This window comes from Myodes glareolus, chromosome 19, assembly GCF_982192425.1.
Source record: "Myodes glareolus chromosome 19, mMyoGla1.1, whole genome shotgun sequence".
Lineage (NCBI taxonomy): Eukaryota > Metazoa > Chordata > Mammalia > Rodentia > Cricetidae > Myodes > Myodes glareolus.
This window is the reverse complement of record NC_142044.1, coordinates 12,889,570-12,904,453: the sequence shown is the minus strand read 5'-3', so window position 1 is coordinate 12,904,453 and position 14,884 is coordinate 12,889,570. Positions and strand designations below refer to the sequence as shown.

The following is a 14,884-nucleotide window of genomic DNA, read 5'->3' as shown; positions in this document are numbered from 1 at the left end:
CTTCGATCACGAAACAGCTGCCATCCGTACACCAGCTCGGACTTTCAGGCCACGGCTGATCCTTCAGATCATTTCTGGTGCCAGCTTCTCAGCGCATTGATGAGTAGACGAGGTGTCATCAGTCTCAGGCAGTAGGGTAGCGGGATGGAGGACAGCAGGGGGAGCGAAGGTCACTGGTTCAGTCAACAAAAGGCTTTAATCACCTCCAGCCTGGTTCGAGTAAACCCGATCTGGGCCTTCAGCTTCGTTAGAAAGTCTCTTTCTAATAAAGATAGGACATTCGGGGATAACCAGGAAGGAATGAGTCACTTGTCCTCTCCCCAAATCTACAGTTCGTGAGGTGGTTCACAGATATTGTTTCTGTCCAGTTGCTCTTGCCCAATGTTCTTTTTCTTTGCAATATGCACATCGTCCTTTGTCCAAGGGGTGCCTGTCCATGTTCATCTTTGAACATGCAGAGAATAAGTAAACAGTATCAAGATAGTCAATCAAAACAAGTCTAAGAAAAAAAATCAACAATAACAGAAACTAATACTAATCTTTCAACAATAACTCTCAAAACCAATGGCCTCTATTTCATAACAAATAGAAAGTCAATAAAATTGCAATAGAAAACAAATTCTGACTCTAGAAGAAAATAATATCTATTGTTTTCATTTTACTCAAAGAAACGAAGTTTATTATGGGTGATAGACACCACATTAGGGCAAAAGAATGAAAAAAATATATCTCTAGCAAAGAGAACTAAAAAATAACAGGTCATAGCTAATTAAATTTCTTAATAAATATAATTCAAGCATAAATAGTGCTAAAAGATAAGGAAAGTCACTTGATACTGTAAATGGAAGTTTCTTTTCCTCCTGGACCCACAGTTGTCAGTCAAAAAGAAACATACAGAATTTTATATTAATTATAAATTGACCCATTGCTCAGGCTTATTACTGATTATCTCTTACTCCTTAAATTAAACTGTCATTCTTATCTATGTTTAGCCAAATGGCTTGCCAGTTTTCTCAATAAGGCATTCTCAATTTTTTTTCCTCGATATTTGACTGGTAACTGCATCTCTGCTTTTCCTTCTCCCAGAATTCTCCAAGTCTGTTTTTCCCATTCATAATTCCTGCTTAATACTGGACAATCTGTCTTTATTAAACTAATATGACTGACAAGAATTTACTGTATACAAGAGCATTTTCCACAGCATCATACATCTCAAAGTGTAACTCATAAGAAGAATATTGTCATTTTCAAAACCTATATACTATGTCCAAACACATCTAAATGATATCAACAGAAAATAACAACCAAAACCAAAGAGTACACATTGTGACCCAGGAAACCCTCTCTAAACTCAACTTTGCACCAGAATGTAAAGTAATATAAATCAATAGAAAAAGATATATGAAAAATGAAATAACATTCTGCATTCTACCAGTTCAAAATGGAACAAAGCTGTACATCAGTGGCCATAGAGCACTTAGACAGTAGATAAACTCAGAGGTTAAACAGGAATCTCTTTAGCTAAATTAACCAAAAGAATCATAAAGACACACTAAAATTTGTATTGCACTAAACTATAAAATCTAAAAGAAATAGGTGTGTTTCTAAATGTGAATGATTTATAAAATTAGACTAAGTAGAAAAAGATGAATTAAATGGACTTATACCAACAAATAAAATAGTAGTCATATTAAAAATTCTCTCAACATTAAAAAAAAACAGGGACAGATGGAGGTGGAAGAATTTTCCCATACTTTTAAAGAAAATCTACATCAATACTCTTCAAATTATACTGAAAAATATAAAATGAAGGATCAAATTAAATTATGCTTAAGAAAACAACATTATCTAATACCAATCAGAAAAAGAGCCAACAAGAATAGGCAATATTCCTGTATAACATAGACTGTAGTTTAACATCAGAGATGATATATGGGCCAACATACATAAATCACTAAAAACACCAGCCAAATAAATAGACACAAAGACATAAACCAGATGATTATCATTATCTCTAGAAAATCACACAAAACAAAACAAAAGAAACATCAACTTTCAACGAAACACAAATTATTTTGCTATAAAGTTACCAGAGAATAAAAGGAATCAAAGGACACATGTCAGGATAATAAGGATTAATATAGATAGTAATAAATAAAACTACTGTCAACAGAGGCTAACATTTTTATACAGGATACTATATTGAGTAAATAATGACTATTAATCATGTAATGCATATAAAAGAATTTGATTCAGGACTAAGATTCTTAGTTCATGTTTTGTTTCATCTGTTAATTTTTCCAACAAAAGTGAAATTATGAGACACAGAATGAGCATTGATTTCAAAATTCTATAAAATTTGGAAGTATCATTATAATCGGTATAGCTAGAGAAACACAATTTTGAAGATATTTGGTTCATATCAAATGTTAGACAATAACTCAAGTAGAAGTGTAATTGAAAACTTGAGAAGCATAAATTCATTTTATTACTTTTGTGGGCAGAAATAATTTTAAAAATACCATTAGATTTCTAAAATTACTTTATAAGAGAAAACTTGAAAATATCAAAATTTTACTATTTATATATATTATAAATGTAATATATAAAATTGACATATGTCAAGCAGAAACTAAATTATTTCAAAGATTAAAACTTTGTGCTGTGTACTTATTATATATTCATAAGATAAGAAGCTATAATGTGTAGTTGCAATCTAGATACAAAATGCATTTTACTTTGTTCTTACATTCAAATATATTTGAGGGTATTATTCATGGTTAACAGGAATAAATTTCTACTCAGGTGGTTGTGGGGTCAGAGTAGGTAAAGCAAGTTGTTCCTTCCTTAATTCACACCTTGAGTTCCATAAGAATCTAAAAGTTCTTTACAAATGTGTGGAAAAATGGGCAGAATATATCTAATCCGTCATTTAATTTTGAATAGAGACAGGGAAGTCATATGTGCAATCTCTCATATATGCTATAGGAAATGCCCTAGGTGCCACAGATTAGGTTTTAAGTGATTATTATGTAGAACCTGGAATTTGTCCAATGGCATAAAACAAATACTCACTGTGTGTATGTGTGTATATGTGTGTTAATATGTGCATAAGGGAGTGTGGTGGGGGAAAATTATGGAGGATAATTAAATCCTATTCCTTCTATTTTGTATCATTTGTAAAAGACTAAAATTCCAAATAGTTTTTACTGCATAATTAGAGATAGGAAAGCTGTATTCAGTATTTGTTGAGACTTATCCTGCATACTAATTTCAAAGATTAAATTTTTAGGACACATTGGATTTTAAGTAATGTATGACTTAATTATCTCTATTTATCATTATATTTATCTTCAGTTAGTAACTTAACATTTTCATAACATAAAGGACCACAAACACATTTTCAGCATTTCTTCTATTTATTTATGATTAATAGAAGAAGCTGTCAGAAATCATGTCCTTGTGATGTCTTCATGCCTGGTGTGTCACAGGATCAAGAAATACTCTTTCTTTCAAAGGATCTATATTTTTTACTTAACTTTTACTGACCATATATGCAAGGTATTTTTAGAACTAGCAATAGAATAGATTAAAATGATAACTTTCATATAATGTTCAGTAGCTAAATTAAAACGAATAATGAATATTTCATTACAATTGTCCCCAAATATTGCAGAAACTATACATGTATTCAAAATTAAACAAGGGGAAACAAAATAAAACAGAACAAAGACTAGTTGCAGATTTCTTGACATTCATATTTAAATATTTTCTATATTTAAATTTATCCAATCTAAGAATTTAATTTTAAGAGTTTCAAAGATTATATGTCAGTCCCCTCTGTATGCTATGAATATGTTTTATTACCGTTGGTTAATTTAGCAGCATAAAGCCAGGCAGGAAATCTGAACCGAGATATGGAGCAAGAGTAGGCAAAGTCAAAGAGAAGCCTTGTAGCTGCTGAAACAGATACCCAGAGCCTTTATAGGTAAGCTACATCTTCACGGCAATGCACAAACAAATAGAAATCAGTTAATTGGTTAAGATGAAAGAGCTAGCTAGAAGTATGCTTAAGCTATTGACCAAACAGTACTGTAATTAATATAGCTTCTGTGTGATTATCAGATCTGGGCAGCCAGCAAACAAATGAACAGCCACAGATGGCACCCAGTGGATAATCTCACATCACTATCACAATGTTGTATATATTCAATATTGTCCTCTCCTCAGGTCATACATGTCTGTAACGCCACGTTCACTTTATAGTTAGAACATTCTTGCCAAAGGGCAATCTTGTCACATCAATCTTCTGCTTGAGATTCTTCATTGATGCATTCATACACTCTTGAAGCAAAGTTGAGATGTCTCGAGATTTCATTATCATATCACCTTTCCGACCCTGCCAAAAAATGTTTCAGTCCCTTGAATATACATTGTATTTCCCCTGCTGCAAATTTTTCAAATTTTTTTCCTACAAAATATTCTCTCCCCCCTAACAGGAATAATCTTCTAATATTTTAAATCAAAAAACATTGCTCATCACCTAAATGTTTCAGTGCTTTATGTAAGCATAATTTATAATTTTCCAGGCATTTTTCCTAGTTCTCTGAATACTTAATATAGAACATATCCCAACGTTCTAAATTGTTCTAAATTGCCATTAGAAATTTCTTTCTTAGAAAGAAATCTACAAAAAAAGAAAGAAATATACAGATGCCTTCTATAATATGATGTATATTCTTGTGTTGCATATGGTACTTAATATGTGTCTGTGAAGTAGAAAGAAGAGAAAAATGCAGGAATGTAGTATTTTTATTCTTAGAATATTTAAGATGCAAACAGAAGGAGAAACATAAAATCTATTTTCTATGACAAATTAGTATATGTACAGCACTGCATTTTCTGAATTGAATGAGAAATTGTGTTGCTTTTTGTATTATTTACAAAGATGTAAATGGACAGACAGTGTGGAAATCTACAGTTAAGAAGCATCAATTTATATACTTATCAAATATATTATCTAATTATATGGAATTCCTTTGTAATTTAAACATAGATTTATTTATCTCATCTTCAGGGAGGCTTTGAAAAGAGATCTCATTAACCTTCAAGTTTACATCACACTAAGGATTAAACCCTGTACTTCTAGAAATATAAGTCAAAGAGGTTGACCAGAAGTCACAGTGCTAAAAATGATGGCATCTGCGAGCCTCTCATTCAGTTCTCTTTCTGTGATGAGTAAAATTAAACATCCTCTGTCCCATAATCAAGCTGAAATCCTAAGCCCACTTAGGGCTAAATGTAAGTCACGTGAAGCTCTGATATCATTTTATATATTGATTACTATTAATCAATTTTACAATAGTTAATTTATTTATAACACTTTCTGCAGTTTCCCTCCTATATACTATTTTCTAAGACATTTTTTTCATACAAATTCTCCTAGTATATCTTTCCTCCTATAAACAACTCAAATGTTCAACAACGTGTCTAGTGGAGGACAATAAGATTTTCTGCCTGGGTTTCTAACGGACTCCATTTCTTCAGCCTATTTATGGCAATTCTCGCCAGCAGCTCAGCAACTTGTACACCGTCAACTCCATACTAATCTTCCTCCGGAATGTTAGTTGATTCTTATACCCCCATATGTCTCTTATAGCCAGCCATTAATAGTGAGATGAGATCTTTTAATCAAATAGTAATTAAGCAAGATCAGGTATTATTTTATGATCAATCAGATCTCAGTAAGTATCATTAAATTGGAAAGTATTAAGTTTCTTGTTCCTCTCTAAAGTACACGTCTTCCAAAATTCACTAAACATATCTACTTTAGAGAAACTTTAATGATTAAAAAAGTTGTGGAAATCAAATTGTGAAGTAAGGGCGGACTTTGGTTCTTTTAAATCATATAATGTGAGAAAACCCTGAACAATGCTTACTTTAAAGGACATCTAAAGATAAGCCTTGCTGGCACATGCCATGAATTCTTGCACTTGAGTGACAGAGGCAGATGTAGTTCTGGGAGTTTGAGGCCAGCCTGATCTACAATGCAGATTCCCAGATTACACAGAGAAACCCTTTATGGACAAACAAACTAAATAAACAAGCAAAGGACACATTTGAAATTTGTAAAATTAATGTCTTTTCTCTTCTCAAAATGGAACTGATACATAGAAGGAAATAAAAATAACAGGTATATCTACAAAAAATATAATTAGCCATGTCCCTGGTGCATTGAGAGAGAGAGAGAGAGAGAGAGAGAGAGAGAGAGAGAGAGAGAGAGAGAGGTTAGAGAAAGGACCCCATTTTCTTCCCATCATTGCTAGTATAAAAACAAGCCTCACATTCAACTTTTCTTATTTGTCTTGCTTTATCATCAAATTAAAAAATAGCATCATAAAATGTGTTTTCTGAATATCAGATATCTTAAATGAAAGAAAGAAGAAATGTGGCGCCAATATGAGGAACTATACAAAAGAAACTTTCAAATTAATGGAACATTACTTCTTCCTGTTTTTACACACTCATTTTTATATACGCAATATAAAATTCTTATTATTCTTCTATTCTGTCATGTGGAATATAAACTCAGTTGCATTATATATGGTTTTTATACTTTGGACTTATCTGGAGAGATCATTTTTCTTAGTAATGTTTATATAGTAGCAATTAGGCATTTAACAGCAAATAACTATAACAACATATAGATTTAAATGTATACTTTGGAGTTATTTATTTAAATATTTTATTCATTTTTACATGTATATCATCTGATCAATACATGGTAAAGATTTAATTGCATATAAACATTCATATACACACATAAATATATATACACACACATATACACATAGTTATATAGCTATGCTTTTGTTTGTTTGGGGGTAATGTGACAGCAAGCACTTCTCTGGTTCAAGGAAAAGGTCTGTTTCAGACAAGGTCTGAGCTGTCAGGGGGAAAGATGGTTGCAGAAAGATGTGGCAAGACATGCTAAATGTATGAAAAACAAGAAGACATGCCATTAATATTATTCAAAATCTGTGCAGTACGAGTTCAATGTCAACATTGTGGCTTCTTGAGAGACATTTACGCTTAGTTACAGCAAAGACTTCAACCCATGTTTTGTGAATTTCTCCAAGTGGTGTACACTGGAGGCTTTAAAAGAGTAAGTTAATGAGGATAATGAGGAGCTGCCCTTGTCACTGCAGCTTAATGCTACTCAACACATGAAAACAAAAATGATCATTTGAGAATAGAGGCGACATTTTCAAGATTCCCAAAAACAGTCTCATTGATTATGCTTTTGATGTAATAAATAATCCTTTTTCATGTATTTTGATAAATATCTTATTTATCACATTATTCATATATTTATTTGAATGTAAAAGTTTCATTGTGATCAACACAGTTGTCTCATGAATGCTGCATGGTCGTTTTTGATAATTTTACAAACCTTTTTCAGAAGTAATTTTTCTGTATTTAATATATGAATTCATAACCACTTCAAATAATTCAGAATATGGGATTCTTTTTGGATGTCAAACAACTTGACACAGAAAATAATTTCCTAAATATTCATTTTTGAAAAATTTGTTCATAATAGTGGTTTAGTAAATGTGCCAGTAAATTTGCTAAGTAAATTCTCATTGGAAATTCATTGGAATTTCATTCCAATGGAAAATATTTTAATATTTGTTCACTTTTGTCATTGTATCAGTGAGATAGTTTATATTCAATGAGCAAAAGTCAAGCCATTATAAAACTAAGTATTAATTTATAATTACTGCTAAGTTTAAAACACATGTGTAATTTAATAACATGAACATTTGGCAATTCAAAATCTGAAAGGCATTTCATTCTAAGCCCTCCACTACATTTTAAATTAGTAGGTACTTACCTATTTGCCTAGACATCATGATAAGCATGCTATTTCATAGTACTTCAGAAACTAAACATAAATAATGGTATTTTGAATTTAATTACCTGAATAAATTATATTCATTGAGGATTTTAAATATCAAAAAGTTAATATAGATTTAACATTAATTTCATATTTCAGTTTAAAATACAACTTTATAAGATCAATGTAGAACTATTTTTAAAGCTTGTTTATACATTAATTCTGTTTGGATAATAATTTTAAATGCTTCTGTATATAAATTATAGTTGTTTAAAAGAAAACACTACTTTGTATCATTTCAAAAATTTTCTGTTTCAATTTACTTGTCTCTTCTCTAATTTGGATGTTGATGTTATCCTATTGGCAGATGAATTTTATTAGACCATATTAGACACAGCTTTGAACGTGTTGCAATTATTACCATTTGAAATGCAAATTAATTTCACTCACTTATGCTTAGTAACAATTTACTATATGCTTAATAAAATTAGTAGCATTAGGCATAATAAAAACAAGGCGTCCTTCGATTCTAAACACCAAGTTCCATGTGTTGTCATTTCCCTTGAAAGATTCATGTAAATGATGTTATATATAGGAAGAAAAGCAGGGCTGGAGAGCAGACTCATGGCTAAGAGCATTTCTTGCTGTTGCAAAGAACCTGAGTTCTATTCCCAGCATCCCCATGGAGGCTTATATCTCCTTGGACAACACGCATGAATCTGGTACACAGATTTACATGCAGGCAAAGCACTTGTAAAATAATAAAAATAAGTCTAGAAAAAAATAGTTCTTTAGGAAAAAAAGAAAACTACAAAATAGCTTCGATGAACAAAAATGATAAAATATGCAAATTATGACTCAAAGATAATTGCAACATCAGAAGTATTTTTATTTAAATGTTAAATTGTATTTTGGATATGAATATATGAAATTTTGTTGCATTTTTCATTTAAATGTTGATTACATTTTTAACCATTACATGTGCTTAATACTTTTACTTACTTTACAAAGTTTCATCGACATGATTCAGAGAAAATACTGAAATTATGAAAATGACAGGAAGATCAAAAATAACATGGACAAAACAGCTCAAATAGAAAGCTAAGAGAATGATCTTATAGTTGAAAGGCACATTTAATGATTTTTTTTTTAATTTGGAGTCTGAACACACATATTTAGAGGATATTTTTTCTTAACTTTTTGATAAATTAGACAATAATTAGAAACTAGTGTGCCATAAAATTGGAATTGGAACAAAATTTAATAAAAAAATTTCAAATCCAGTCACGTTATAAGATTTAATTTTGTTCATTCTATAAATTTTACTTTCATAGTGACATATGATTCTTATATATTTATTGTTAATGTTATAAAACTTTTACAAGACTAATTTTATTAAAATGCATTATAAGTCCAAATTGGATATTGTACATACCATTTCTGAATATTATAACTTGCATGTTTCACATACATCATTTCCCATTGTCATGATTCCAAATGTGACACATACTTATGATTTGTATGAGCATGTTTTGTATATGTATATCATTTCATTTTTCTTTTGTTATATTGGGGAATGTCTTATTAGTAATAATAAATTTATATTATAGCTATATTTTGTGTTATAAACATGATATTTTAATATATAACTCAGGTTAATTACAAGACAATCTAATTTTGTTAAAAAACAGTTTTTATACATGATTATATGGAGTAATGAGCAGATCTTTTGATTGTACATTTCTTCCATTAATTTGTTTGTATGTCTCATTATGTTTTGCTGTGCTGTTGAAGCCAATCATTTTGTTTTTGTGAAACAGCATACTTCATTTTATAAGAAAAAATTTAAACATTAAATTTAAGCAAGGATAAACTATTTTATATATTTAATACTGCCTTGTTGATTAACTTAATTTTACGTTATTTTACATATGCTTTGTAACTGCTCTTCATTTTAGGGACTTTATCAACATTGACAGTTGCCACATGCATGTGGACTGTTATGTGTGTGGACAATTTAAATGATTTTGGGCTATTAAATCGATTTATTTCATTTACATACTTGAGATATATTCATATGACTGAAAAATTTGATGTTTTTTTATACTCTCAACTTAAAAAGGCGCCAGTATCATTATTCTGAACTGGTTTATGTTTGATGGAAATAACTACAAATATATACTGTAAGATGTTAATTGATGTTTCCACTGCTTTATTAGAGGAGTAGGTAGGGCTCTTATAAACAGATATCACTATGGTAAATGTTAGTCTTCCTTTTATTTCATTTATCATATTTACTCTTCAATTTAGAGATGTCTCAATATTGTCAATAAACCCATCATTATAGCTGATTACATTATCACATGTAAAAAATGTTTAATGCATTGCCTCTAAATGTCCAGATATCACACTTTCTCAAAGTCATGTTTCTGAAAGTATAGGTCACAGTTGATCTGTTTCCTATACCACCTTGGACTTTCTTTTTAACCATGAAAGTGTTAAAAATGTGATTTTTCCATGGTAAAAGTTTATAGGAATGTATCATTTAAATATCCTACTTATTATTGATAATCTGATTCGAACAATATTATTATTAAATCAATTCATTCATTTATGTTTTCTTGGTGTACTTTTTGAGTGCCTACTCCATTTCAATACAAATCAAGTCTAGATGTAGGTCAGTGGCAGGTATCCAAATATCTATGTCTACACTTGGCTTGCATTCTAGTATGTTGATGGAAGGAATAAGAGTACGGTGTTTGCTAAAACATGACTGATTCATAAAATACCTGATGGAAAAAGATTTTTGGCTACACTTTAGTTCAAAAGAAATGGAGTATTTCTTGTTTAATCATTGAATATTCTTTTATTTGGGGTAATGGAGAAATAAATTTTACTATCACCATTGCTCAAAGATAGAGATAAAAGCGCAAACCTTCAGCACTGGGAGGAGCCTTTGTCTAAATTATACCAAACTGGTGTTCAAATTTCCAATTTAATCTGGACTTGTACCTATGTCCTGGGTGCTGTGAGAAATTGGTTCTGGAAATCAATCAGAAACTCTCTGGAATAATTAGAGCTGCAATCAAAGCCTGTTTTCAAGAATCAAAAATCAACAAGAAAATGTTTTTCAGATGCACTTGTTTTGCCAAATCATCATAGCACTGTAGTGAGGTGTGTGTTTTCAGCTCACATGTCATGCTTTAGATACAGTGCAATTCTCTTTATTTTTCATAATTTCAGTTTGCCTTGTTCATAGTTAGTTGATTTACTTATTTAAAACCGAAAGTCTTGCTGCTGGGTAGGTGGTTCAGTGGGTAAGAACACTTACAGCAGCGCTCTTAATCGAGGAGTTCAGTTACAGAACCTACCTGGCAGGTTTCAAAGCCACTTGTAACTTCACTCTAAGTGATATCACACACACACACACACACACACACGCACACGCACACACACACACACACACGCACACGCACACGCACACACACACACACGCATACACTCTTAAAAAATAAAATTATAAGTCAAATCGATTTTTGAATACTACAGTGAAACAACACAAATGTTTAAGTATTAGGTTTTCATCTAACTTTCATAGAATTGTGAAGCAGAGAGCTTAACCACATTCACATTCACAGTCTCTCATGTCAGAGAAATGACTCAAAATTGCAACATGGGAGTCCTGTGAGCAGTTTCTGTTTGTCCTTATGAATAGAGAGAGAATATCCATATTAAATGTTATTTTGGCAAGTAGCATAGCATATTTGCACAGCTAATGTAACGCAGTGGATTCTATCCTTTCACCAATAACATGGAAGCAATAATTTTCTGTTTGACATTTCAAAATACATTTATTGCTTATATGATCTGTTAATTTGCATTTATATTTCAGCTCTGCTTCCTTCATTTATAATATGATATAATTCTTGTGAGGCTCTAATGAGATTGATGAGTATGAAAATTCATATTGGAAAAGTCCATGGCAATCATATCTACACATTCCTGCCTAGAAATAATGGTTTTATATTTGTCCACCTTACTTTTTTAGTTTTGTGCAAACAGAATTGCCACACACACTAATATGTGAGCATCACAAGAAAAAAAAAGCGCAAAGTAGATCTCTATGACATTTTTTGAACTGATGCGCCAATTTACTCTTTTGGGGTGGTTAAACAGCATTGTATATGTTTGTCAAAAAGGCCTAGTTAAGCATAGTTGACTGAAATGGAAGATATTTAGAAGTATATCTGAAAATAAATCATAAATCACTCACTTACTTTAAAAATATTCAGAAAGCTTTAACTCAGAATTTTTCAGTTTTACTAATGACTCAACCTACAAAACTGAATTATTAACTTCTTGTTAATAATTTAAAGATTCATTTAAATATGTCTTTAATAAGTTCCATGATTCTACAATAATATTGTTTTTATTAAATAAAAAACAGGCCAAATAAAAATGTACAACCTTTATAAATATTAATTTAAAATAGAAATCCTAATTTGGACATTTAATTTAGAGGTGAACTATGTAGTTCTACATGTGTAGTTAAAATAAACAGTAGTAGGATGCATACATTTATAAATGTATGTGTATACATCAATATGTATGCATATAATACACTAATAATAATTAGAAATACAAATTGCTATTTTAAATAATTGTTGGGAGAAAAACCTATCCCTATGAATATTTCCATTGAGTACTGATTGCTTTCACTTATAAACGAAATCATTTGTTCACTTTTATTCATTTTTGAATTACTTTAACTAAAATTTAAATCCAAATATCTCAAAGTGCTAGCTACTTTTAAACAGTGTATCAGCTGTAGAAGAAGAAAAGTGCTCATGGTGTTGAATGTCTTGCTTGGCAGGATCCTTGCCTGGCAAACAAGATCAGGATGAACACATGCACAGAATACTCTGAGCACCTCACTTTCCTGCCTGGCAAACAAGATCAGGATGAACACATACACATAATACTCCGAGCACCTCACTTTTTTCACCACTCTGTTTTTCATTCATGCTTTGATTTCAATTATTTCTTTTCACATGCATTTCTAAAGTAATAAAACTTGATATTTTCGCAGAAATTTGAACCGATATGAAACCAGATATTGCAAAGCATAATTTTGAGAAAAGTGTGGTTGCATAATTATTTATTCTGTCAAATCTGTGTCTACTAAAGTTCATCTGATGAACTGAAAAGAAGAAAATCATTGATGGAGGGTTCCATAAAGAATTTTCTCCTCCAATTTTGTCCACCTTAATGTATTCTGTTAGAAGGTTTTATTTTGTCTGTAATTGCACTCAGAGATTGATATAAAAACAATCCTGGGGGTGGGGATCTGGAGGATTTCACATTTTAGTGGTGTGCTTGTGTTTTACTTCACCGTGTTGATTATCCTTAAGGTAATCGTAGAATTATGATTTATTAAACTTATCAAAAAACCTATAAACGTCAAAAGAAAAAGTTAGCATCTAGTGCTACTGTGTCCCACAGGTTCTTCTCCATTGACCCACACTACCTCCACTGGTGAGTTAGAGGAGCAGATCAGGACTGCCACGGGTGCTAGTGCTGTTGCTAGCACACCTGCAGAGGTTACTGCATCCAGGGCTACAGCTGTCACCAGCCATAGACTTTCCGAGGAACAGCGAGTTGAAGAGACAAGTCTCAGAGATTCAGGTCTGGATCACAACACATCCATGGACCAGCTGTCTCCTCATCCAGCAGACACACAAAGCACAAGGAGAAGACCACGCAATGCTGAACAGATAGAAAGAACTAAAGAACTGGCAGGTGTTACTCATAGAGGTATCGATGTTATTTTACTTGTGCCCATTTAGTTACAGACAAAGCTTTACTTGCTGATGCTTCCAATTAGAGGAGTTGAACGAGAGCCCAGGTGTAGAGAATGAAGTCACCAATTTGTCTCTCAGATGTCTTCCTCTTTTTCTTACAGTTTTGCCGAATAAGAGAATTAATTTGATTTAGCGAAACAATGTAGATAATAAGAACTAAATTATAATGATTTGAAAGTATAGAAATTAAAATATAAATCAAAGTACAAAGAAAATGATTTAGTGGGAGGGTTAAAAATAGAAAGGAGTAGTTTTAAAAGGGATAGCACAAATGAGAGATAAATACCTGTTCTTCTTACTTACCATAACATTCAATTTTGAGAAAAAATCAGCAGAATAAAATTTTCTATAAATAATTTTATATATGTGGAGACACAGAATTTTAAATATTTGCACAAAGTTTAAAAGTGTTATTTAGTACTATTTAGTACTTAAGAAAATTAAATATTTGAAGAAAATGGAACTAAATCTGATATTATCTGATGCTATTCTTTATGAATCATAGCCTGACATATAATTATATAAACAGTTTGTTTTAATTTTCAAAAACTAACGGCAATGGATATTAAGAATCAAAAATAACAATTTAGATAGTATTTTAAGAGAAAATAAATTTTACATATTGTAAAATTTCACCTCAATTAATACAGGCAACTTTTAAAATGTTGCGGAAAACAGGAAACAGATTTTTAGGTTTCTAAACAATATAATGCTTAAATACAAAGAAAAAATTATAAGTAGTATCAAAAATAAAAGATCATTTCTATCAAGATATGAGTGATTGAAACAATATATCTATTGAACACATTGAAAATATAATACATGTTACATCCCATTTTTCTTATCAGACTCACACATGTTCTTTCATCTGCATGTGGTGTATTTAGTGTGCTTGTGTGTGTTTTATGCAGATCATGATATTTGCACTTTAAATATCAATGCTGAGGACACACTCACAGAAAGCAAGACCTTGTGACATCAGTGCTTAGGATAGAAAATCCAGCAGACCACGTCTCCAAAGGACATTTATATCCATTTGAATGTATCCTGGAAGTACTTGTAATGGTTCTTAAAATCATAATCTAAAGTAAAATTTTATCATGTAGCAATTTCATCTAAAGCA

General features: G+C 31.1%; 1 protein-coding gene across 1 annotated transcript in view; it reads left to right on the top strand.

Moving 5' to 3' along the window:
* Csmd3 (CUB and Sushi multiple domains 3) overlaps positions 1-14,884 on the top strand; it is a 1,053,984-nt gene that overhangs the window by 386,690 nt on the left and 652,410 nt on the right. Inside the window, exon 7 of the mRNA XM_087898772.1 lies at positions 13,403-13,714. Coding sequence (XP_087754898.1) covers positions 13,403-13,714 — 312 coding nt within the window. The remainder of the gene's footprint in view (positions 1-13,402; positions 13,715-14,884) is intronic.